Source organism: Xiphophorus maculatus, chromosome 18, assembly GCF_002775205.1.
Source record: "Xiphophorus maculatus strain JP 163 A chromosome 18, X_maculatus-5.0-male, whole genome shotgun sequence".
In the NCBI taxonomy this organism is placed as follows: Eukaryota; Metazoa; Chordata; class Actinopteri; order Cyprinodontiformes; family Poeciliidae; genus Xiphophorus; species Xiphophorus maculatus.
The window spans coordinates 20,405,592-20,428,993 of record NC_036460.1 but is presented as its reverse complement, the minus strand read 5'-3'; the positions used below and the strand labels follow the sequence as shown (position 1 = coordinate 20,428,993).

At 40.8% G+C, this 23,402-nt stretch overlaps 1 protein-coding gene across 4 annotated transcripts; it reads right to left on the bottom strand.

The window, feature by feature from the left end:
* Positions 1 to 624: 624 nt before the first annotated feature.
* On the bottom strand, positions 625 to 22,963 carry cluh (clustered mitochondria homolog). 4 transcript variants are annotated; one of them, XM_023351152.1, is made up of 27 exons: positions 22,390 to 22,963; positions 15,771 to 15,958; positions 15,432 to 15,603; positions 14,501 to 14,644; positions 14,146 to 14,273; positions 13,888 to 14,042; positions 13,489 to 13,614; positions 12,381 to 12,528; positions 12,213 to 12,305; positions 11,700 to 12,134; positions 10,326 to 10,585; positions 9,857 to 10,242; positions 8,921 to 9,022; positions 7,682 to 7,782; positions 7,119 to 7,271; positions 6,965 to 7,027; positions 5,736 to 5,980; positions 5,572 to 5,656; positions 5,109 to 5,262; positions 4,854 to 4,993; positions 4,687 to 4,767; positions 4,481 to 4,606; positions 3,939 to 4,060; positions 3,747 to 3,840; positions 3,525 to 3,659; positions 3,366 to 3,439; positions 625 to 2,617 (listed from the first exon to the last, which is right to left on the bottom strand). In XM_023351152.1, the coding sequence occupies exons 1-27, from the start codon at positions 22,514 to 22,516 to the stop codon at positions 2,491 to 2,493; spliced, it is 4,164 nt and encodes a 1,387-aa protein (XP_023206920.1). In that variant the 5' UTR covers positions 22,517 to 22,963; the 3' UTR covers positions 625 to 2,490. The 4 variants fall into 4 exon arrangements, with proteins under 4 accessions (XP_023206920.1, XP_014325000.1, XP_023206921.1 ...); XM_014469514.2 differs by having other exon boundaries at positions 15,771 to 15,961; positions 22,390 to 22,962; XM_023351153.1 differs by having other exon boundaries at positions 9,944 to 10,242; positions 15,771 to 15,961; positions 22,390 to 22,961.
* Between the last annotated feature and the right edge of the window lie 439 nt (positions 22,964 to 23,402).

Sequence of the window (23,402 nt, the reverse complement as noted above, 5' to 3'; positions counted from 1 at the left end):
AATTAAATACTCTTAAATTGAACACTGAAAAAAACCCAAATGTAATTATTAAAATAAAAAGAAACTCTGCCAAAGTGTTTCATTTTTACAAGTGTAGATCTCATCTCAGTAAAACAATTTATTCAGCTGCTACAAGTAAAATACATGGGTACTGATATAAGACGGTGCAAGAAACTCCAAGCAAAATTTTAGCTAAATTATTTTATTTATTATAAAAGAAGTCAGACCAAAAAAAAAAAATTAGGTTAGTATGTAAATAGCATCACATAAATACCAGACACACAGCCAGGGAGCGTGGATTCAGCCACTACACGTTCAGAAAAGCTTTCATTGACAGAGAAAAATTATTCAGAAAAGGTCTTTTTTTCAATATTTTCTTTTTATGCTGAATATTTCGAAACAGCTTGGACATAGTAGTCAAAGACTCGTTATCCACACATGATTTCCAATTCAGGCCAAGTGATGGCATATATGTTTTGTTTTTTTTTTAAGTGCCAGATTACAGTTTATTCCTATCTGGTGTTTTCTGTATGGATTTGTAGTGCAATGCTGATAAAAATCAATTGATACTCAAACTCATCCATCATGTTCTGTAAAAAGAAACAATGCCTTTGTGCACCTGCAGCACATTTTTAGTTTTTATTATTCCCACAAAATAACAAAAGGACGTTTGGCGCCCCTATGTGGACAATGTTGGTGTTACTGTCGACAAAGTACACGGACAAAGTCAACTTCAAGTTAAAACTAATTCAAAACAGCCAGAAAACCAAAAGAGGGAAATGTTAGTTTTATGTTCTGCTAAGGTTCACCCACCATGACCCAAGTTCAATTCAAGAACATAAACAAGAGGCACGTACAGGCTCTGCAACTGCTGTGACAAGTTTTAGGAGAAAGGATTCATTGTGAAGAGCTTGACGTTTACTTCTGAACAAGCTTATCTTAAACTCAGTCCATTTTGCATGTTTTGTGCCATGTACAAAAACATTCTCTACAAACAATCAAAAACTCCAGCATCCCCTCTCTATTGCTTTAATCACACATCTACACACTGCAACAATGTAAGGAAATTACAATAGATGGGAAACATTGCATGTATACAAACAGATTTTTTTATCAGTCTTTTTTTCATCATACCTGCTCTCTGCCCACTTTTGGTCATGCAGTTGCACAAGAGAAGTGCCGCTAAACCTTGGCTAGTTTTTAAATCTCCGAAAGCCAGAACAAAATAAAAGCAAAAAAAAAAAAAAACAGTCCAAAAGTGAGAGCTTGTGCGGTGATAAGTAGAGCAACCAACTTCATACGTAAGCAGATTTACAACATCGGTGGCCATGAATGTTTTAAGAAAATATGCATCAGCGTTTGAACAGCTTTCACGTGTGCGGAGGTATAAAACATTTGGAAAGCAAACAGTCCTGCTCGGCAGATTTTCCCGTCAGACTACACACAGACGCACACCGTCAAACACACATGCATGTATATTCTATCTTGTTTGAATGTAAAAATAAAAGATTGAACACAGCTAGTATATATTTATATATATATATATATATCTGGATACATCTACGGCTTAAAGTGGACGTATTTGAGATCTGTGATTTCCCTTAACACCAAGTACCTGCCTAGATCCAATCAAGATTTATACATCTCTCCCCTGTCCCCATTTCTATACATTTTCCATAAAACAAACATGGCTTAAATTTACTGATGATCAACACACATTAAAAACATACAAACAAAACCCAAACAAAAAAAACCCACCAAATTAACACAAATGAATTGATCGGTTCAAAGCGCCCATCCTGGGACGTAGCACGTACAAACGACAGAAGAAATTAAACCCATGACTGATCGGGGAGGTTTACGGAGGAACTCTGATTGCTACAAAGTGACTTAAAGAAGGTGCAAAGATGGGAGTTTACATTCTGCGGCCCCCGTTGGAAACAAATCTCTGGTTTACTGCCTTTATTCGGGTCTGTTCGTGCACAGTGGTAACACGCCCTGAGTTCTGGGGCAGGCGCGGTGCCGTTTCATTCGAAGCACCTTTGAGGCGTCTTAAAAGAAGCATCGTTTCGGGGTGATGATATGGCAGATAAGGCTCTGGTACATAATGTCATGGTCATTCTTGTTCTCCAGCTGCAGCCATTCTTTTCAAATGTAATTTGTCTAAGCAGCCGACACTTTTCAGGGACGTCTTACGTGAGCCCAGTTTTATTCTGATTGCACCTTTACACTGAATCTATGTCATTTGTAATTTCTGCTCCCTCCCTCTCCTACTTTGTAGGAAGCCCCTGTTCTGCATTCGTTTGTCCTACAGTCCATACGGTTTTTCTTCCCAGGACTTCTCTGACCCCACCCTCACCCTGTTTATTTCAAAGCTGATTTACTTAGTCTTCAGGTCCACAGGCTCCATCGCTTGGCTGTTGTGTCACAGCCTCCCTCCTCTCTTATTTTCTTTAAGCAGAAAGCAGCTGTGCCTGGAGCTACTGGAAGTTAATCGACAGGGATTTTGTCTTCTAGCTCGAGTGGGCTGCCCTCTGCGGGCTCCTCGCTCTTTCCCAGCTCCTGCAGCTGCTGCCGCCTCTGCACCTCTGCCTTCAGGTTCTCCAGATCCTTTTGACTACAAAGGAAAAAAATACAAGTAGATTTAGTTTATATTCATCCTGCTTTAAGATTTTTTTCCATGTTATTTATTCAAATTATTCTTAAGAGGTGTTCAATTTGATGCTCGTCCTGAGGTGCACCAACATGGCATCAAGTCTTATTTCTGCATGTGTTGTTCACTCAATTGGGTTTGATAAAGCTAATCATATAGAAAGAGATTGCTAAATAAGCGGCGTAACTTTGGCTGATAAGTACGCGTCTGAGAATTTAACATGAAATATTTGCCTTCAATTTGAAAATTCAGGCATCTCAAGCACTCCTGTTTCTGTTCTACGTCTCAAAACCATTAAAAGTTTGCAGTGAATGTTCTGTTAAAACTAAAAATTAAAATGCGTAAGTAACAGCAAATGTGGGTCACTAATTACTAAATATGTCTCTTCCACAACAATATTCTGCACATTTACACTCTTTGCAACTCAAACGATTTATAATGTATTTTCATTTTGGATTAAAATTACATTAACTCCATCTAAAGAAAGCAGTCTAGCTTTTAGTGAAGGCTGGGAATAGGAACAAAAAGTCTTCACCAGGGGACCTGTTTTATCCCACATGCAATAAGATTGATTAATTTTACTATAGCAATGTAGCATAATAAAATGTTTTGCCTTAATAGTCACGTTTTTCTTTAAATGTTTTATTTCTCCTTCATTTCTTCCCAAGACACAGACTTCCCCGTGGTCTCGGCTCGTCTTTTCTGACTTTACCTGAGTGGAATAAAGATGATGCCGTTGATGATGTTGAGCTGTTCCAGGATGCTGGCCATGCTGGGTGCGGTGAACTGGAAAAACAGGGCGACACGGGGGCTTCAGTAACGCAGATTTTCTCCACCCACGGAGAGAAAGTGTCGCAGTCAGAGCACTCACCTTCAGCGGCATGATGCTGGCGTTGGAGCCGTTCTTGTAGATCTCGTTCATGGTCCTCTGCAGAGCCACAGCCTGCTGGGTCAGATACTTCAGGTAGTCTGAGCTCTCCTTGGTCTTCTCATGAGCCTCGCCCATCTGGGAGGAGGGAAATATTCGCAGAATTAAGACGCTCGCTTCGACAGGAGGGGTGAAGGCCAGCGTGTGAACCTCTGCAGAACCCACCTGGTTCTTGTAAATGGTGTACCCCTCTTTCTCATGCTGCAAAGCTGAGCGAAACTCTGCCTTACTCTCATACACCCTGGCAACCAGATGATGGCTGAAAAACACAATGCAAAGTAAAGAAAAAAAAAATTACGCAAGAAACATAATTATCCATTTTCTCTGCATGAACTGCTGCAATAAGTCTTTGCTCACCTGAGAGCCACTTTGAGGGAACGAGCTCCGTGATACTTTGTGTTGATGGTCAGAGCGTTCTCCAGGAATCTCAGGGATAAATCATACTCCATCACTCCATGAAGCACGAGCCCAATATTACTCTGCAAACACAGAACCAGAAGAGAGAGATTAGGGTTTAAATGCCTCCAAAAGAATGTAATTCAATTATGTGATTTAGTCACATTACAACCACAAACTTTAATGTATATTATTGAGATTTTGTGTAATAGGCCGACACAAACTGGTGAGCAAAATGCCTCATTCTGTCTCTATCTAACTTGCTTTTAAATATGTTTTTCACAAATTAAAAGTCTGAAAAGTGTGACGTGAATTCATTCCGTGCAAAACTGTAGAAAAACTTTCTGGTTGAATTACAGTTTCAACCAGAAACCCAATTATTTTGGGGGTAAATCTCTACCAACTTTCACATCTCAGGGTTGACATTTTTCTCCTTTCTGTCAAAATCACTCAAGTTCAGACTGAATGCAAGGTTCTGGATATGTAGCAACAAATGCTCTTACATCTATTAGCGCCATCTCTGGGTGGTCCTCCCCGCACACCAACAACATGAGGTAACGAGCCCGATAGAGCAGCTTCAGGGCGGTAGACAGCTGGCCGTTGGCGAAGCAGTAAAGAGCCAAATGCATCTGACAGAAAGGGCAAGAAACACTCAGCTCACAATCTCAACTTGTTTGGTGAAACATTTAAAAAGGGAATGACAACTCACGTATTCTTGGATTGTGTTGGGATGCTCGATGCCGAGGACTCTTTCACTCATCAGAACTGCCTTTTGCTGGTTGCTGAGAGCCTGCAGAGGAATAAAAAAAAGAGAGTAAACTACAGCTTTAATGAAACAAAACAAAGTGTTAACATGGATTTTATTTATTTGCTGACCTCGGGGTGGTCTCCCATAATGTAGTTAAGGCGGGCCAGCAGGCGTAGGCAGGCGCAGATCTCTACGTGCATGGCTCCATAAACGTTGTTGAAGAGGTTCAAAGCCTCATTGATCAGTTCGCAACCTTCTTTCAGAAAACCTGAAAAGAAAAAATGTATGTTAAATACAGGTTTTGCATAAAAGTAGCTGCCTTTATCTTCTTTGTTTCAGAAAATGTACTAGATTTTGTTTGAGGGGAGGCAGGAGAGCGTCACCTTGCTGAACTTTAGCCTGGCCACTCTGGAAGAAGTGGAAGGCGTCTGAGGCTTTGGGGTTTACGTGTTTAACGACGGGGAAAATATTCAAGATGTCCTCCTCCGTGAAGGCCGGCTTGTGACGGCTGTCAAAATTATACTCCTTCAACAGGATCTGGAAATCAAGCAAAACAGATTCTTTAATCAAAACCAATGTAAGAGAACATTTTACAAGTCAAGTTGACTTTTCCAAGGGTCCATTTCTCAGCTCTAAACGTTTATTTTAAAATACAAGACATTAGAGTTTGCTGTGAATTTATGACATTTATATGTGCTGGAAATACTAGATGGAAGGATGCTACATTCAGACAACTAAGGAAAAAAAGTCAGGAAATTCAAGTACTTTTCCCAAACTCATCCTGACTTGGAAAACCCTGAAATCCAACGTGTAACTTCCCCAACTTGCAGGAACCGTGACTGTTACCTGGATGCCAGTTTTGACTGAGATTTCTCTGAGCAGGGTGGTTTTCTGCAGGCCGTATTTCTCCACAACCTGGTCGACATTCTCGCTAGAGGGAAACGCATCAACAAGTCAGCTTGCATACAGCAGGCCTCCAAAGGAGCTGATGGCTGAAATAGGAGACCCACCACTGCATTTTGAAGTGATAATAGCTCTGAGCCTCGGTGGCGATGTTCTTCCACAACTCGCTGGGCGTCAGGCTGGCCCACGCCGTGTTGTCACCGCCGCCGGGGACCCTGTTGCGACGCTTGCGGCTTTTGCGACGCGACACGAGCTCGTCGGGAGGCAGGTGAGCGACGGCGTCGGGGAAGGAGCTCAGGAAGCAGTTGAGGAAGTGGCTCACTGCAGCAGAGAGAGCTGATAGCTCCACACCCTGCAGGGGAGAAAACATTCGATTTCTTTCAAAATAACTTCATGAGCGTTTGCTGCTCTCACATCTGACTTTAACCCTCAGTTACCACATTTTCTGTACAAGAACAGCTTGTTGACACTTTAGGTTTCCCTCTTCTATATAAAGGAACTGCCAAGACTTGAACCGAGTCAGGACTGATAACCTTCTAGTCTGAGTGAACATTTGGTCAGAGCTCAGAACCAAGACCTACTTCTCTTTGGGGGAAAGGAGTAGATGCAACTTCTGCATTTTCTCCACAAGAAAGGTGTAAAATAAGCAAACGTGGTTTGTGAGCAGGAATGTCATGTCAGACAAGTTAAGAAATTAGAATCTTGCTTCAAAAATCTCAATTTTAACATTATGATAGAAAACATTAAAGCAATTGAACAGAAAGTCATTTCAGTGAGTATTGAAGGTTTTCTACTTATCTTTCCAAATCAGTCACTAGTCGTATTTGTTTGCTTTCTCTGGCGTGATATTTGAGCAAATCTATCTGATTATTTTGGGCTTTTATTGCACAGAGTAGCCTAAATATTGCATAAACTCAATAGCATCTGCTTTCCTCTCATAAAAAGTGCTGTCGTTTGTAGGAGAAGGCAGTGACATGATGTTGAATCTATCGGCTTAGAAACTATTCTGAACATTCAGTTTCTGCCTAATAAAACTTCTCATCATAACTACAGTGAAAATTAGCACAGCAATCTATTTAATTTAAATTAGTGATTAGGAATTTTGGTGTGATTCACCCTTGACTATTATTACCAGTTACTGTTTTTCTTATAATTCTTAAAATCAATGTAAAAGACTAAATCCTTCAAATATAGATGTCTTTGCTTCTTTAAATGTGTACAGAATTCATCATCCACGTTTACTGATTTTTGATATATTGACATAAATGAATGTATTCACATTGATGCATTTTATCAACTCTCTAAGCAGACAGAAAATGAGTGAAAAGTTACAAACCTGCAGGTATGTCCTGAAGATATGTTTTGCACACCTTGTGATCAGCTCAACGATTCCTATTCTCTGAAATAAAACGGGAAAAAGTGCAACATTTTAACACGATAATTCTCTACAACTGAGGTGAAAATGTTTATGATTGTGGAATCGGACTCACGTAGAAATGCTCGAGCTGGTCTTTGGCCGGGGTCTTGTCCACAAACTCCAAAACTGTCCCTAAGTAGCGGACGTTGATGCCTCTCTGGTGCAAGGCCTCCGTTAGCGTGGCTCCATCCATGGGCAGAGTGCTGTGGTCCAAACAGTCTTTAACCTGGGTGATAAAACACACACACACCAAATTTAAACAAGATTCAGTTCAAATAACGACTCAAACATTTCCAGACCCAAATTTCCAGATTTGTCTGAAAGTTTAATAACATTCTAGTAAACTGAGTTCATCAAGCTGAGTTTTATTATCTGGACAGTCTTTTAATCACAAAGCAACGTGAAGATAGTTATATTTCTCTTCTGCAGTGAAATACAGGATTATTTCACTACTTTTTTGGGATCTGGACCAACTTTGATGCATAATATATGTGAAAAGCTTGCTAATCCCAGACTAGTTAATACTAAATACAGAATAAAACACATTTTATAACTGACTTCTTAAGCCTGCCATTAAAACTTAACAAAAATAAACCAAAGTGACCAAGAGACAAGAAACCAGTGACCCTCACTGACCAGAGACGGGATCTGACAGATGACCAGGAAGGCAGCGGCGTCTTTGAGGAGCTGCTTCTGCTTCTGGACGTCCTCTAAGGTGTCCTCTGGAAAACGTACCCCTGATTCAACAGCGGACGCACACACAACTACGTTAGTTGAGAATTCATTAAATGAAAGAGGTGTGAAGATTACTGAAACATGAGGTGGTCAGGGAGGACTCAAAAAACATGTTCGAGCTTCACACAAGTGATCGTTCTCTTCTAATTCTGGCTGATTAAACTATTTATATGCAGATTTAAAACCTACATCTACAAGAAGTAGAGGATATAACAAAAACAACTGACCTGTAACTTCTATTTTAAGTAAGAGAAATACACCCACCTCTGGTCATTTTTGTTGTTGTTTGGCTCAGTTGCTTTTGCACTGAAGTTACCCAACTTTGCAGCCTTTTACAAAGTAATCTACATATAAAAAGGCTTTAGCTTAGCAATGAAATCAAAGTTTTCCAAGCCAGACCTTATTAAATACAAAGAAGTATCTATTGGACAAAATAAGAGTCAATAGAAGAAATAAGTATATAAATTTAAGATGCAACTACATAAAAAATGTAAACCTATGAACAAAATTTTCAAGGTAATGTTTTAAGCTTTAAACTGAGATGATTAAATGTAATATTTTGAGAAATTTTAAAAACAGAAGCCATGTATTTCCTGCAACTAGAACTGCTATATTTTATATTTCAAGACAAAAAACAAAAACATTTAAAAAGTGATGAAGTTTGCCAAGTTTGTGTGTTGGGTCTGCAAATACCAGTGGTTTTCTTGTTAAGCTCACCGAGGAAGCCTATTTACACATTAGAAATATGGCTGAATGAAAGTATAATTGACTTTGTTTACACACCTTTATGTAACTGTTTTACTAAAGCAGCCTATTGGATGAAGGCTGAGTGCTATTATTAGGTTGTTATTTGTGTTTTTGTGGTAATAAATGTGTGCAGTACCAAACAATGTTGATAAAAAGCAACCTCAGTGTGCAAAAAGAAAAATAATATCAAGAAAGCTTCATGAAATACTGATTAAAACCACGTAATAGACTACAAATGGAAATCAATTCAAATCCATTTTTAGTTTGAATACAGGACTAAAAGTCTAAGGATCTATAAATCAGTGTTGTTTCTTTACAGCTACATAAACTAACCAGGTTAGATTCCCAGTGCACGTCCCTTTCTAACCAGTTCAGTCTCGTTTTCATGCTTACCTGGGGAGAAGATGTCAGGGTTGAAGCGAATATCAAACGAAGTGTTGCTGATGGAGCCCACGGCCTTGCAGGCGTTGAGGACCACCTCGCGGCTTTTGGGATCTGTTTGTCAGCAGATTTAAATAAATGAACAAAAATGAAAAAAAGAAATTGCAACAGCTTATCTGAACCGTTCAGTTTCCATGTCCATAACAAGTTTAAAATAGACACTTTAATCTGACTTTTTCCTTTTTTTGTCTGAAACAGATGCTTTTCTGCTGCAGTTTTATTTAACAAACAACAATCCGGATTGAAACGTCAAAAAAATCCATTTACTGCAGCTTACTATAGACATGGCTACGTCACGGCTGGTGTCCTGCATGTTTTCTTTCTTTCCCTGGTTCAACACATCTGAATCAAATGTTTGATTCATTAGCAGGTCTCTGCAGAGGTTTGACACGCTGAGGGAGATAGATGGACTGTTTGAATCAGCTGTGTGGGAGCAGAGACTCATCTAAAACCTGCAGGACAACAGTGTGGAGGACTGACACCCATAGTTTAACTCCTGGACCACCACCAGTTGAGCTACACTACAGACACCTCTGATTAGGTCAGGCTGTTTCAATAAAACACCACCACAAATCACTTTGGGTTAAGCACCACAACCACTGATTAGGTCATTAGGGTCAGATTCTACTGCACAGGGTTCACATGCTGGAGATGATAGCAGTCAACTCGTCCCCAACTGTAGGCAGACAATTAGCAGGGACAGCTTATCAGGCGGACAGCAGCATTCTGTTTACATTTATCCGTTTTTAAAATACTCTGCTGCTATAGTCGGAAATAACTCCAGTTACTGTCTGGTTCTCCTTGCTTTTAATCAATGAAACCATCCACCAGAGTAGCTCTCGCTGCTTTGTCCAGGCCCCAGATTGTTCTGGATGATTCTAGACGTACCCATACCAGATCCATCTTCGGACACTAAGGTCTCCGCCAGCTCTTTGGCCTGCGCTAATCCTGGAATACTTTCCTCAAGCTCCTTACCCTCCAGTGGGCTTTTGCATTCCCCGTTCTGGGTGCCTGTGGGATCTACAGGCCCGTTTGTTGTGGGCTTTGAAGAGCTTTCTTCACTTTCAGGTGCCATTTGTGGGGCAACAGAGGTGCTGTTGTCTGTCGGGTCTGTGCTATCTGTCGACGCTTGTGCAGCAGCAGTCTGTGTGGAATCAACGTCGCTATCTGTCGCTGAGGTCTCAGTAATGGCGGGCACGTCTGTTTTGCTAGAGTCCTTGCTTGCCTTTTGCTGCATTAGTTGTAATGCTGCCATCTTCATAAAAAGAAGATATCTAAAGAGGAACAAAATGAATAGTTTGATTCAAATCTTAGTGGCAGGGACATAAAATCTCCAGAAAAGCAGAGCAACGCCCACCTGTGCTCGACAAAGGCCTCAATGAGCTCTTGGCGAAGACAAGCCAAGCGATGACGATGTTGCCGGGGGAAACCTTGACGCTGGCTCTCTGCAGACAGCTCCTCTCCATCCACAGGCAGGAAGTTCAAGTCAGGAGGGAAGGTTCGGAGAAGATCCAGGATGTAGTGTCTGCCGTCATTACCAATAATGCCTTTGCATTCAACGGAGGAGCACAACTCCACTGATTCTTCCTTCTCATTCAACACTTTGTGCTGCTGCACCTGGAATTTACAGGAGAAAAAAAAAACATATTAATAAGCCATAATAAGCCACTGAAATGAATGTTAACAATATAGGTTGAAAACAGATTTTAGTTAGATATTTATTTCCTTTTCTTAAATAACTGAGCATACAAATAAAAAGGCAGGAAAATGTACGGACAGTTCAGTGCCAATACAGTTTACCACTTCCTTCCAGACTCTAAAGGAAGTTGAACAAATATTAGGATAAATTTGTAAAACGTAGCAACATATTTATGAGGTAAAAAGAGGCAATGTTCCAGGGAATGGTAGATAGCTAGCGAGTGCGACCAACTGGAGTTGGCGAGTTTTGATAGCCAAGAGATAGCCAGAACAAAACGAGAGATGGCCAACTAGCTGAAAAAGGAAGACAGAAATTGCTAGCGAGAAAAATAAAATCAAGACAGATAGCTAACAAAAAAACAAGAGATAAATAGCTAGCCAAATAAAGCAGGAGAGAGGTGTCTAAATAGGTAGACAGCAGAACACAAAAAAGTAATACCTAGCTTCCCAAAAAAGCAAGAGAAAGATAAGCAGTTAGCCAAAAACACAAGAAGTACCTAACCAGGCAGAAAAACAATAAGCAACTGAAAAAAGCAGGCAGTAGGCAACTAGCCAGAGAGAGCAACTCGTAGGCAGATAGCATAACTCTTCTTCCAAGTAAATACTGAACAAGAACAGATAGGTTTGTTCTCTCAAAGGGAAGCATCATCATTCTGTTCTTTTAACCCTGATTTGGGAGTTCTTGGTGCATATTGTGGCAGAGAGTCTTTTCTAATGTCCAAGCTGGGAAACCATTAAGATTTTCTAGGAGTATGAAGTGTGAAATGTCAGCAGTGAGAAAGAATTTGGTTCTTCTTCCTGTAGCCTTGAATAAAAGAAAACATAATGTATGTTCTTGTGGAGAATGTAATGGCCTTAACAAAAGCACAGGGAAAAATGGGTGACTAGTTAAAAAAAAAAAGAAGATTTTTTAAATGTTTTTTTTTTATCTATTAAACCTTTATATACAAACAATTTAAGGGATTGCATCCATTTGGAGAATGTATTCATTTATCTGATAAAACTGAATAGAGCAAATACGACAGTTTCTGACCTTTAGTGGCCTGCTGGTTTTATCAAGCAGCTCCAGATATTTGCCATGAGACACAACCGTCTTTCCAAAATCAATGGAGCCGTAGATGACGCTCTGCTCCTGCTCTCGCTCCAGGATCCCTGGGATGATGGACTGTGCAGTTACTCTATAGCCTCTGTAGTCCACTACTACAGTCCCCAGGGTGTAGAGACCCTCCACATCCACCGCCCCGTAAGCACGTACTCCGTTCAAGTCATTAGTCGGCGCAGCATGGGCGGCAGCATCGCCACCGAGCTCACGATAGTGGTCCCGCACGTCGAAGCCCAGACTGAAGAAGATGTTGTTCCAGATGAACATCTGCATGCGCGTTTCCTCGCCGGGGTTGATCGCCATGACATTGCCATCAATGACTGCCATGGCCCCGCGAGTGGCAGCAGCTGCAAAGTCACTGTGGACCTATGTAGCAGGAAAAAAAAAAAACATTCAGAAAACACGCTGCTCCTGCATCTAGCATCTAAGAAGTCTCAGCAGTACCTTAAAAATGGCTCTCTCCCGCAGTAGTCGCTCAGGTAGGTTCTTCCGCGGCAGCTCCCTGGTGGTCTGCAACTCCTCGTTCCAATCTCTGGTCTGAAAGCAAACCAACACACATTTACGCCATGGAAGCTCCTGACATCATCCACAGATGAATTTCGCCACACCCACCTGTCCCGGTATGTGCTCCTCATAACCAAGGCGGGAGGTGTAGGCGTCCTCAGCTCTGACGCAGTCCATCGCATGATCGACCTGCGGAGCCGTCCAGCTGTACACCTGGAAAGGCGTGGCTATCCTCTCAAACGGATGTCTCTGCACTCTGCAGTGGAAAACCAGTGGTTATATTTTTCAGCTGTTTGGCTCCTTTTAACACATTTAACCCTCTCCAACATGTCCATGTTAATCTGAATTAGTAGACGTTATTAGCTCTATGTACGGTTTCCCACTCATTGTGGAGTTTTAGAAAAATATTCTGTCTAATAACTATGATATTACACCTTCTCGCCATTTTCTAGCACTAAGCAGTCGAGTGGTCAAACTCGAGGCCCGGGGGCCAAATCAGGCCCACTGTAGCTTTTTTATGTGCCCCTCTAAGTCTCCAAATAAGTCCGTCTAGTTTTTCACAAATCCGCAAAGTTCAGATCTCCACATTTGTTTCTGATCTTACGGCAAATTTTCCTCAAAATTGGTAAAAAAAAAAAAAAAATGTTTTTAAAAGACAGCTGCCTCAGCCTTACTTGATGTCAAGTTGTAGTTTGTGATTGACATGACAATTACAAAAAAAAAGTCACATTTTGCATAATACATTAGTGAAACTATCATAAAAATTCCTTATAAATATTACTAAATTAGCGTCACAAAATCTGTGATTATGGTTGCAAGAAAAACCATAAAAACAATCACAAAGTTCTGGATGGACTTATTGTTGTGAAAAGGTGTTTCATATTATTTTATTTTAATAAGCTCTTATTGAATGCTGAAACAAACAGCTATTTATTGATATTTCAACAGTTCCATGGGTTTTATCAATACATTCTGGCACAAGCAGCCCTTTTAAGAACATTCATATTTTTTTATATGGCCCAAAAGGAAAATGAGTCTGACGCTCCTGCCTTAGTTAAACAGAGCAATTGCTTCCAATTACTTCAAAGAGCGAAAAGGACTAAAGGTTTTAACTTGTTTTACTAGTAATACGGACCGTAAAACACACAAGAACGATTACCAATAGAGCTTGAAGGAAATATGGGAGCCTTATACTAAATTAAAACTAGGTTATCACCTTTTCTTTTGCAGCGAGGTGAAGTTCTTCTTGAAGGCAGGACTGATCTGGCTCAGCAGCTCCACCAGAGAGTGGCTCAGGAAGCTGGGGTTAGCTGGTTTTGGGTTGAAGGTGTAGGTTGTTGATCTGAAAGTCATTAACAGAGGCAGAAACTTGAGCTTGTTCTGAATCCTATGGAGCAAATCGATTTGAAACACTATACAAACAATGTTTTACAGAAATTGGCTTGAAAAATAGGAGATAAATTACAAAGCAATGATGCAGTCTTTATAGTCCAGGCTACAATTTCTTTTCTTGTTCTTACACAAAAACAAAGCAGTAAAGACTGTTTACCAATAGACTTGGCAGCATTCAGTCAGAGGAGCTTGAAGGATCTGGGAGAATGAAAAGCAGACTCACTGATTGAGGTAGAAGCCTCGCGTTGAGGCCGTGATGCTAACGTGGCGCTCCTCCACAGTCACAATGTACAGGTACATGAGGTCTCCGTGCATCTTCCTGTTTCCAGGCGGAGGGTTCCAGCCGCTCATGGTCAGGACCTTCAGGCACTGCATGGGCTGTCGATGGAGTCACAGAAACGCATGTTTGGTTTCTGACTAATGAGACAAACTCAGGTTATGTCGTCACAAGAGACGGAGCGGAGCATAGGCAGATTGAAACCTTCCAGTCTTTATTCTGTGGCTGGAGGGGCACCAGGGGGCGCTCTTTGCTGCCAGGCAGGATGTGTTCTGGAGGGGTGCAGTCGATCTGCTCCAGCTCGGTGCCCTTCTTCTTTCGCTTTCCACTGTCTTAAGACACAGGGAGAAACCTCCAGATGTTAGTATGAATAAAGATGTTAATTCATCAATATGCGCATCGTCTGATTACAAGTTGATAAACCATGTAATCTGAGCCGACTGCAATGAGTTGCAGACTTTCTTATATTCTAAACAAGCATACGGCAACAGTGGAGAGGAATTCCTCCCTTTAATAAAGCGGGCAAGAAAGTTTTATCCAACTTTCAAATGCATCATACCTCCAAGGTCTCCGTCAGTGAAGATGCTGAGGAAGGACAGCGAGTTGCAGTCCACGCCGTTGTAGGCGTCTGACGGGTCCAGGCTTTTCAGCAGGTCTCTGATGTGCCGCACATGAATGCGGGCTTCACGCACAGTGTACGGTTCTGCAGAACGAGGGATGAAATGCAGCAGAGTTTAGTGGGGAAACGGTACTCTGTTGATTCACACTTCATTATGCTTTTTAATGATTTCCGTTTCCTTCATGTCAATATGTTGCATCTAATACACGCAAAAGTTCCTCAGAATCACCAATGCATAGATTTCTTTTATTCCAACCCATTTTACTACATAATTATGAATATTTGAGTTATTTAATCTGTGGCCACCGTTCAAGTATTTGAACTGAATCTTTCCCAGTGAACATGCACCAAGATGCATGTTGAATATTTACAATATTTACCGGAAATACTGGATAAAAATACTGAAAATATTGTCAGAATAAAATTGCTTACAGGCTGCCTTTGTTATGACACTAAGTAGACACATGCAGTAAATTAGAGTAAGTGTCCCGATGAGTCTACTTTGTCAGATTAAAAATACTTTTTGAGAAGAACAACCTTCACCTGGAATTAAGCACATGTTTCATTAAGCCTTTATTTCTGCTTTTGAAGTTTTTTTTTTGATTGGTCTTACGTAATATTCAAATTTTAAATGTTTTTATTAACTGTAAGCAGAAAATCCTCATAACTAACAGAAACAAAGACTTGCATAAATTTTGAACAAATCGATATAATGTGTTTTACTAAGTGAAAATGTTTGTGAAATTAATTGACTTCTCAATAATATTCTAATTTATTAAATGTGTCTGTATATTTGAGTTTACATTACGAGTTAAGAAGAAGGTGAGTATCTAGTTAAAGTCAAGTTCCTGATGGATTTTCAGAAGTTCACCTTCAACCACTTTGAGCAGCGATCCCTCCTGCAGGCCCTCGATGGACTTGAGCTCGGCAAAGTTGTCCAGAACGTTCCCGTCCAGCTGCAGGGAGAAGCAGGTGCGGTGGCAGGTGTCCTCCCGGTCCATCAACACCTGGTGGATTTCCTGCACCATTTCCTGGGGGGACACCTGGCGAACAACAGAGATTAGGAAGTTTAAGTAGGCTTAATCACTTCGTCTGTTGTTTGTGAAAAGGTATTTTACTTAGAACCCGCTCAGACTCCCTTAATAAGCCGCCGTCCTTGTCCAACACACAACGGCTGCTGGTTTTATCTATTCGAGGAGCTAATCTGTACCTGCAGGTCGAACGGCTCTGTTCCAGGCGCCTGGATCTTGACGGTGAAGCCCGTGTCCTGGATCACTATCACTTCCTGCTCGTTGGGGTCCTCGCCGCCGTCCGCCTCGCTGTTCCCGTCCTGCTTCAACTCTCCCTCCTCTGTGTGGGCGCCGTCTCCGTTCACCATGGCTGTCTCTGCGCTGTGACCTGCTATTAAAGAAACGGAACAGAAACAGTTTTTGTTTGTTTTTTGCACCACGATGAAAGCTATTCTTCTAATGGACGTGCAACTTTCTACCTCCTCCACAATTCCTCCAGTCTTTTAGGAACTATTCTGTGCTTTTCCAGACTTCCCAGTATATTGTGTTCAACTTAAAATATAAATAATAAAAGTTAATCTACTAAAGGCAAGACACTAGAAGGATGGAAGACCCAAGGAGAGAGAGTAAGGAAGGACACAAGAAAGGAAGCAAGAATGTAGAATAAAAAGAAGGTGAGAACAAAACAAAGAAAGGTCACAAGAAAAGAAAGAAAGGAGGAAAAGGGGAAGGAAAGAAAGGAAGATGTAAAAGGAAAAGATACAAAGACACATTTTAGACAATGGAGTCAAGTATGAAGCATCCTCTCATTCACCTTTTTCTGGAAAACTGTGAAATCAATACTTTCTGTGCCTGTTTTTCACACAAAAGATTAAACCTGCTCCCATGTGGTGAACTCTTTAAGCTAATTTTTTTCTTGTACCTGCTGGATATTTCTTATCCTCCAACTCTCCCCGTTTCTTTTCTTCTTACACTCCACAGTGCTGCCATTATGCTGATCAGACGACAAGGAAACCATCTCAGCTCACAAGCTGCCTGACTCTGGACAATCTCACGGTTCACCTTATTTAAAAAAAACTATGAAAGCGCCAACAAACTAAAGAAAACATTTTTATCTCTGGGCTTCTGAAGTAAAACTAAATAAATATTACTTATTTCACTTTTAATCATCGACTAACAATTTGACCAAAAAAAAAAAAAAAAGAAGAAGTATCTACAAATGATTATATCAAAAATGCAATAATAAGTAACCAGCTCATCTGGAAACAGCATTTCCAGCTGCAGCCTGTTCAGACAAACACTGTTGCAACACTGCTAGAAGTTCAGCCAGGAGGCCTTGGGGGGGGAAAGGAAAAAGGTGTCAGTATTTAAATTAGCTGCTAACTTAGCATTTCACTTACCATCTAAATTTAAAGACATTGTTTCTTGTAAATACACAAACTGCACCTTTCTTTCCCGAAAACCTCCCCAAAATCACCAAAAAGAAGCACGGCATTAAATTAAACAAACATTAGGCCAACTATGCGTCTGTCAGACAACTGTTTTCCCTCACAGGGACACAACTGCTGCCAGCAAATCGCGTCCTTGCTCGTTGCTGAGTTTAACGGTGTCAGGGTTACTGAAGACAGAGAGGAGGGGGGGAGGGGGGGCGTCATAGCTGGACGGTGACCCCGGTTGGCTATGAATGTGCTGAAAAGGTGGAGGAAGGCACGCTCTGAATAACAAGCACAACAGCTTGAGAGAGGTCACACCGGCTAATACGTTAGAAGCAGCTGAGGGCTCGGTGTCGAGTGTTACAGTGTAGCTTGATCCGTGTTCATGCGGTACCAGAGCAGAGCATTGTCTCAACCAGACTATTATAACATATATATATATACATACTGTATATACACACATACAAGGATATGGTTTGGGATTAATTTACGTAACGTAATCCCTCTACTCTGTGTACAGATGTTCCTCAGGGACGTGTGTTCGGCCCACTGCTTTTCTACCTCCACATCAGACAGACTGATACACATGTAGCTGTTTTTTTTATTAGATAAATGCTAAATTTGCCACCCAAATGGGAGATGACAGTAAACGTGATCTGCAATTTATTCTAACTACATCAGTTGCTACTATTACACTGAAGAATTATGACACAAATCCTACTTTTTCCATGGCTGCCTGAACGGCCCACATATGATCTTTTCACCCATAAAAAAATCTGAATTGTGCCACTTCCATGTGTGATAGGGATCAGCACTAAAATTGGCGTCGGCCAATATTTTGGGGGCAGAAAGTGCAGGAGTACATGTGTTTGTAAAGATTGTATAATTCTTTTGCCACTCACTGCCCAATAAGTTGTTCATTACAATGAAAAAAATTAATTTACCTGCAAAAACATGGTGGCACCTTATAGGAAATGTAACATAAGTGATTTTATTTTGTTAGCAGTAGCAGCATTTATCAAAGGCAACAAGGTCAACAAATCAGGACAAATTCCCAAAGACTAATCCCTTTAAATCTGAGTCCATTAAGCTCCAAACTGGAGGAATAAAGTTGTTTAATAACTGAGGGAAACATGTACTAACAGAGTTAAAGCATTTGCATTTAAATCAAGGGACAGGATCTAATGTTACTTCTAAAGAGATATCTGTGTAGCTCTTTGTGACGCAGATATGCAGAACACCGTAATTACACTGATTTAAACACCGATTCAAAACCAAAACCCAGAATAGCCTCTCATTTTAGAGGCTCTGTGGACCAGAGCAACGAGCCGTCAGGGGAACGCCGACCAGACCCCACACAACTAAACTGTTCGAGGCTGAGGAGGGGTTCTGTGAGGTCAAGGAATGAAATCCACAAAACACGGATTTAACTTAGACACAATGTGACGAGAACAGCCTCATGTTTCCACTAACAAGTGAAGGCTCACAGCAAACTCACTCATTCACAGCAATGGTTCCCTTGACTTCGGGACCATGGCTGCTGCCAGAGCTAAATTAACCAACCTGACAACCCTGAAAAAAAAACAGCCCACAAGGCCTCTCTGTAATTCTGTTTACAGGAACACAGTTGCAGGGCTCCTACACATATTTTATCTTAAAACAATATACACTGTTCCAGATCCAGACTTCAACTTCAGAACCTGAACATTTGAGTACAAAGTGTTTAACCTGCAAATCCTCATCCAGTAATGAGGATTTGTGATCTGTCTGCTTGATAAATAATGAAAAGCACCACTGAAGCTGGAGTCTGATTTGGTGATGTGGTAACCTGACCTAACTTTGATCAGCTCCATTAAAAAATATCTGACACTTACATTTCTCCAGTCATAACTTGGCCTCAATCAGTAAAATTTTAACAGCTTTAGACTGCTTTAAATGTAAAAACCAAATAACCCCTGATGCAAAGTGTAACAGGGGTTACAATGATAAAAAATTCAAATTGAGCTTGTATTTCCATGTGGCTCCTCAAACCAAAAGACAGACAGCCAAACTGGTCAGAGACAAGTTTTATGTAAATCTATGAAAAGTAGAAAACATTTTTCCAGAAATGTCCATTTCTATCTTTAAAAAAACCCCAAACTAGAATAAGTCACAATGTCTGGAAACTTAAACACATATGCTTATTTCAGGCAAAAAGAACAATGATTAAAAGCTTTTTCTATCTTTTTCAGGACTGTGTAGAAACCCAGACGGTGGACAGACTGATTGTTTTATAAGACAATATTAAAAATATATTTACAAAATACCTAAATGTTTATGACTGGTGAATGATTTCAACTTAATCACAAAGTATTGGTATCAAAAATAAGAAGCAAGCACTGGTCTCCCTCTCCATCACCTGTTGCTGTGCACTGTCAATCAGCTGGCTGAAAGAAATAACCCTCATACCTTGCATTAAGGCAACGCTATTCTAAATATAGTCAGCAAGTTACCAGTGGCTTGTCACTACCAGAGCTGATAGCCTGACTAATTAACCAACTTGTAGGTCTATAAAGAACACAAAAGAAAGACTAATATATGCAAACTTATTCTACGTGTTATTAAGTTTCAATAATTATTTCAGCAGCAGTCAATGATTGTTGCTTTTATGGTTATTAGATCATGACTATAAAGTACTAAAAATGGCAGATCTTTTTGCACTGAAGCATCGATGCCAACGGTGTCAGTGATTCCTGGATTAACCGGGCCGCTCTTCCACTCACGAGAGCTTTAAGCTCTTTAGAGCCACTGAAAGTGACCCTCACCTTAATGTGCCCGTGGCGCCACCCGCTGAGAGCCTGCTCCTGTTACAACTCCTCTCTGACACATGATTAGGCCATGAAGCTGATTAAGGTCTCATGCAAACAAACACAAACTGCAGGGCCATTTGAAAGCAAGAAACATTTGTTCACAAATATAAATGAGAGATAACTAGATTGCATGATTAGAAAGACATGATGAGGGCAAATCCCAGCTACTAAGAAGAAGAAAACTTCCTAAATGAAAGTGGTGCCTTATGCTTAATCTTTTAATTTTAGTTTCCTTATGGTGAATCTGATGATCAGTGAGTGACAACTCATCATCCAGTCCTGAAACCAGTTCATGCGGCAGCAGCTGATCGGACCTTGTCACCCAGACAGAGCCAATTCCGTGTCTTCTCCACATGTTGAACCACCGGCTGCACCACCTTCTCCTGAAGCTCTGCAGCTTTTAAACTCCACCGTCTGACCTGACGGAGCTCAGATCAGCTACATCCTCCTCCAGCAGCGGCTCACAGTCCAGACGGCAACTTTTGACCTCCGCCGCACTCACCTTTTTACGCGACACCTGCTGTGTTTTCAGCGTAACCTTTCCTCCTCTCGCCGCACACACCATGACTTCTGCAACAGCGAGCTTCCGCTTCCAGGTGTTGTGCCGTAAAGCGCGACTTTGCTGTCATCAGCACCCGGTACGGCAGCGCTGAAGTTGGTGTCCGATTTGTTGTTTGATTAAAGGGCCATTACGCTGATTTAAAAAAAAAAAAATCTAACACAGTTTGTTTCCAGTTGTGAAACACAAAAGGAACGTGTTTTCCCAAACAAAATAAAGAACTTAAGAATAAATTGCTTTGAAGAGTATGAATTTGGTGTTTAATCATTTCATCCAGGTTTGACTCGTATGAAACCTGCTGTTTACAACAAGGTTAATATGTCCTAAATGTCCAAAAAAGACATTTGGTTTCTCAAATGGATGAATAGTTTGGGATATAAATAGTGGTTTAAGTCAATAGTGTCCAAACTTTTTCCCACACTGGCCAAAATCAAGTTACTGTGGATCACAATCAGAATTAAATACAAAAATTAATGCTAACAAATTTGATTTATGCTTGTGGTCCTACTTTCTTTAAAATTAAAATTAAAGTGAAACAAGTTATAAGTACTATTGGGCTTAAAAATTAGTATAGTTTTAAATAAAACCTGAATAATTGGCTGAATATTTGTAATCCGTTTTATAAAAAATTACCATATACAGTGTTCTTCAGAAGTTTATGCAGTTTCAAAAAACCTGTTACTAAACCATTTTTAAAAGTGCCCTTATAAACCAACTACTTGATCTAATTTTGAACAATTTTTCTATTGCAAACTGGAGCCACACTGAAATCCTCCAAGGTCCCCAAAGCTGCGCTTCAGAGATTTCTGTTCTAAACATTAAAAAATGCTATTTGAAAGAATTGTTTAACTGTGCGGAAAAACCAGAAAAGATTTGCAGTAAATCTTTCAAGCATAGCTAATCAAAGAGTCTCCAGAACCCTTAAAAACAGTGCAATAGTCCTTTAGTGGAGTGTCGAATCGTATACCAACTTCAGCCTCAACCTAACATTATAAAATAAACTATTTATAGTTCTGTTATCAATTAAAGTACATAAAAAAATATTAGCGTATCATCAGTAATAACTACTTTACAAGAATGCTTTTAAATGTGCTTCTTGTGAGGAAAGTCTTTTTACGGCAACGGCGCTTTTTGCGACACAACACCGGTCAGAGCGTAGCCGCTAACCGCCGAGTGGCTCACCGGAAAACCCGACTTTAAACAAAGTTATAACGATGGACCACGCCTGTCAATTAAACTGCCCAACACACGGCCCCCATAGCGCGAAACTCGGCGTGTGTCCGAGCCCCTCTCTGCGTGTCTGTGGGCAGAGAGAGGCTCCAGTGAAGGTGACCTTCAGTCGGCTGTTACCGAACATGTGCGTCGGGGTGAACTGGCTTATCATGTGCTGCTCCATCGATTCAAGTCTGAACACAAGATATCCGGCTTTTTTTTTTTTAGCGCAGGTTTTCAGGTTCTCTGGTCTGAAAAGATTTGGACAGAGCAGCAGCTAAAGTGCATGCTAGCTGGGAAAGCTAACTGTGTGGCGCTGGAGTTAGCATGGTTTAATGTTGGTGTCAGACGAAAGTGCATGACAGTCACTGCGATAAACTGCAGTGTCATTTTATGGACATTGATAGATTTGGTTACCGTCTAACAACTGGGTGTCAGACGCTTTGTATTTTGGACACAAGACACCAGAAACTAGTTGTTTGGGGTCAGGAAAGTAACCCCAGCTCCAGCTAGCATACGTCTGAAAGCAATGTTAGACTACAGCACATCCATTTAAATTAATTTAAAATAACATCACGTTAGAACAAAGCAAGTTTAGGTATCACCAAGAGCGTGGGATGCTTCTCATTCAGGATGAGTGGACCCATATTTACCCTTTACTCTTATACACTGAAGTGAAGGCACTTAAAAAACCATAACGATGTGACTAAACACAGTTGCACCGCTGCATCCCTGATGACCTCAGCCGGTCTGCAGCAGGACTCACCACAGCCGCAGGACTCCTTCAGGCAGCCCTTACTGGTCCCAGTGCCCTGCTGGGCTCCGTCCCGTTGGAGATCCACCGGATTACAGTCGGGCACTGACGCCGGGATGTCATCTGTCTTGCTCACCATGGTAGGCAGTCAAGTGTGTGGCTCCAGAAACTCCCCCCACCCCTCTCTCCGTGCAGCTTTCAGCTCTCGGCAGTGCGCTGTGGTTGTAAGTCGAAAAGCAGAATCGGAACCGATCCGCTTCTGAGGCTCACACCGGGTCCGGAGTCTACATGCGAAGGGTAGCAGCGGCTTACAAACGCAAGGCTACAGAGGAAGGACAGAGCTGTGCATGGTGGTGCTGCTCAACACACGTGGTTTCCCTCCCCTCCTCTTGACCTCTTTGCCTTTGCGTGGATGATCTCCACCTACCGAGCGTGGCGCTACGGAAAGCCACATGCGACAAATGACCCCGAGCAGAGGCAAGGTGGTGCAAGGAAAGGAGTATTTTGAAATAATAATAAAAAAAAAAATCACGATGACAGAGGAGCGCTGTTATTCTCACACCAGAATGTTAATTATAATTAAGTCATCATGAAGAGGACTAAGAATTGAAACATTAACAGAATCTAGTTAGTGTATTTTGACTGTAAGCGTTTTGAAACAAAAAAAAAAAAACAATAATTAAAATAAACATTTTACCGGAACTCAAATAATGTCGGTGAAGGCATCATGTATTGTATTGAGCCACTGAGTTTCTGAGACATTCTGAAGGAAATTAAGAAAATGATGCAATTTTTTTTTATCTCTTTGTTTTTCTGATATGCATGCTACTTATTTGTTTTCTATTATTTTACTATTATATATACAAAGTATATTTGTTTGCTTTGGGGATCGGGTTGTTTAATGTAAATCTTATGTCAGATGTATTGTCACTTGTTTTGTATTCCCAAAAAAATCAATAAATATAATTTTAAAAAACAAACAAACTAACTGGAAAATGCTTAATAACACAGAAAGAAATAATTAG